This window comes from Tetrao urogallus (assembly GCF_951394365.1).
Source record: "Tetrao urogallus genome assembly, chromosome: 2".
NCBI lineage: Eukaryota > Metazoa > Chordata > Aves > Galliformes > Phasianidae > Tetrao > Tetrao urogallus.
The window spans coordinates 53,141,589-53,144,373 of NC_136814.1; the positions used below are offsets into that span (position 1 = coordinate 53,141,589).

A 2,785-nucleotide genomic window follows, 5' to 3' on the forward strand; every position below is an offset into this window, starting at 1 on the left:
CTGGGGAAGGGTATTCATGTGGGCATTCCAGAAGGGAAAGCAGAGAGGAGAAAGCCAGGTGAAAGCTGAAATCAAAGCAACATCCAGCTCTCCCCTGCAGTAGGCCTCCCCCATCCCACAGCATCTGTGTGCTCCCCCAGCACAACAGCCCTCCAGAGCAGGGTGGGTTTGGAGCAGAGGTGCACTGTGCAGTACTGCTGCTCTCAAGGCAGTTGGGGCACACTTGTCCCTCTAGGGTGGAACGGGGCAACCTGTGATAGGAGGGGCAGAGGACATGCTAGCCAGGACGGTCATATAAAAAATGAAATATGAATGAAAAGCATTCACCCGCATTATCTACGTTCTTTTTTCCTTCACCATTCTAAGAACATGGATCGTAAACAAGAAAATGGGCATCTCTGGAAGGGCACCCGAGGTGGCTGCTACACTGTGGGGCTACGCGGGTACGGAGGGAAGCCGGGAGGGAGAAATGCGGCAGCGCGGCTGTGAAAAAAGGTGGATCTCGGATCTCGCCGCCGGGAGAAGCGCCGGCCCGTGGGAGCGCCCACGCGCGTCCGCGTCCGGGGTCGGACACCTGCACGGCGGAGGCCCGGGAGGGGCACGGAGTGGGGCCTCTTTGACAGAGGGCGACGCTGCCTTAGCGGCCGGCCCCACGCGTGTCCGCGGCCGCGCTGTGCCGGCGGGCAGCGCCCTCCTCTGTGGCATTGCCGGGGCTGCGCTCCCCGCCGCGGAGCCCCGCTTTGTTCCCGGGGGAGCCCCACAAACACACGTGCGGACCGATCAGGGGAAGTGGGGCCTCTGGATGCTGCCCTGCGTGGCTCTGCGCGTGTATGCGTCCCTGCGTGTGCGTGTATGTGTGCGCGCTGGGTGTTGGTTGGTTTTCGTTGTTGTTTCCCCCCCCCCCCCCCCCCCCCCCCCGCTTGCTCCAGGTTTTACTTCTGGTTGCCTGTGAGGGTTTTGCTCCTCCCTTCTGAAATCCTATATTAGCTGTGGCCAAAGCTGGGTAAGAAACACAGCTCATTGTTGGCAAGTGCCGATGAGCCTCGCAGAGGAGTGAGGAGCGGCGCTAGGGCTGCGGCAGCGGCAGCGGCAGAGCCCCGCCGTCACGTCAACCCGGGAGAGGAGGGCAGCGCGCTCTATGCGGGGTGACTGCTGCTGACTGATTTCACCGCCACCTTTGAAGGGAAAGAAGAAAGCAGCCGGGAGGTGAGTGCGGAGGTTGGGCAGCTGCTGCGGTGCGTCCCTTTTGTGCGCGGCAGGAAAAATGCGACCGCTTAAACACGCGAGAAAAGGTGCTCCTCGGCTGCGCGGCTTAATCTCCTTATCTGTGCCTCGCGGTGTCTGAATTTATTTCTTTTTAATTGGGACTTAATTCCAAAAGTTGCTGACAGCGGCGGGGTGGGACTTCCCGATTCTTTGCTCGCTCTCCGCAAGTTGGAGGAGCGCCTTTGAACGAACGCCGCTTGTGACACACGAAGGGCTCGGGAGGCGCGGGGCCCCCGTCCGGGAGGAGGCGGCTGTGCCGGGTGCTGCACTCCACCGATGGTGCGCACAAGTTGGATCGGGCGGGCGCGCCGCGCGCCGGCTGAGCGGAGGGAAGAGGGGCGTTCGCAGGGCGGGCGCCGCTCGCGTTTCTCCCTTTGTACTCCACGGTAGAGACGCGGTAGGGAGATTTCCCCCTGGAAAGAGGACAGCGAGCGGCGCGGTGGCTTTCCTCGGGCCGGTGATCGAGGGGCGTTCTCTTTAACACGCTCGCTTTCCAGGTGGGAGATGGCGGAACACATGATGGCCATGAACCACGGGCGATTCCCCGACGGCGCCGGCGGGCTCCACCACCACCCCGCGCACCGGCTGGGCATGGGGCAGTTCGCCGCCCCCCACCACCACCAGCAGCAGCAGCAGCAGCCGCACGCCTTCAGCGCCCTGATGGGAGACCATATACATTACGGAGCGGGCAATATGAACGCGAGCGGCGGGGTCCGGCACGCCATGGGGCCGGGCGGCGTGGGAGGGGGGCACCCGGCCGGCAACATGCCGCCCCCCGCCCGCTTCAGCGGCTCCCAGTTCATGGCCCCCCCCGTGGGCAGCCCGGGAGGGCAGCTTAGTGCCAGCATGCAGTTGCAGAAGCTCAACAACCAGTACTTCAGCCACCACCCGTACCCGCACGGCCACTACGTGCCGGACTTGCACCCCGGCGGCCACCCGCTGAGCGGCGGCGGACAGCATTTCAGGGACTGCAACCCCAAGCACGGCGGCGGAGGCAGCGGCTTGCCGCCCGCCGTGCCCCACGTCCCCGCGGCGATGCTGCCGCCCAATGTCATAGACACTGACTTCATCGACGAGGAGGTCCTCATGTCCTTAGTCATCGAAATGGGGCTGGATCGCATCAAGGAGCTGCCCGAGCTGTGGTTGGGACAGAACGAGTTTGACTTCATGACGGACTTCGTTTGCAAACAGCAGCCCAGCAGGGTGAGCTGCTGATTCATTTCCAACAAACAAAGGACTTTCTAGCGGTGCGAGTGAAAACATTCCCCCCAACGCGGTGTCTCACTTTTCGCTGCCCGAAAAGGTGAGAATCTGGAAAGCAGAGTAAACTATGCGCTTGCGTAAACTCTTTTTTTTTTTCTTCTTTTTTTCTTTTCTTTTTTTTTTCCTTTTTTTTTTTTTTTTTTTTTTAATTGCTGCCACTTCTTATTTTTGTAGCCTCGACATTCACGTGTCCTCTCCCCCCCTCACCTCTCCCTCCCATCCTTCCCCCATCCCCCCGGGGATCATTCCCATCGAA

At 61.4% G+C, this 2,785-nt stretch overlaps 1 protein-coding gene across 1 annotated transcript; it reads left to right on the forward strand.

Annotated features, from left to right (window-relative positions):
• Positions 1–1,770: 1,770 nt before the first annotated feature.
• CITED2 (Cbp/p300 interacting transactivator with Glu/Asp rich carboxy-terminal domain 2) lies at positions 1,771–2,481 on the forward strand (the record flags this gene model as incomplete). Its single annotated transcript, XM_079550529.1, has 1 exon — positions 1,771–2,481. The coding sequence occupies one exon, from the start codon at positions 1,771–1,773 to the stop codon at positions 2,479–2,481; it is 711 nt and encodes a 236-aa protein (XP_079406655.1).
• Between the last annotated feature and the right edge of the window lie 304 nt (positions 2,482–2,785).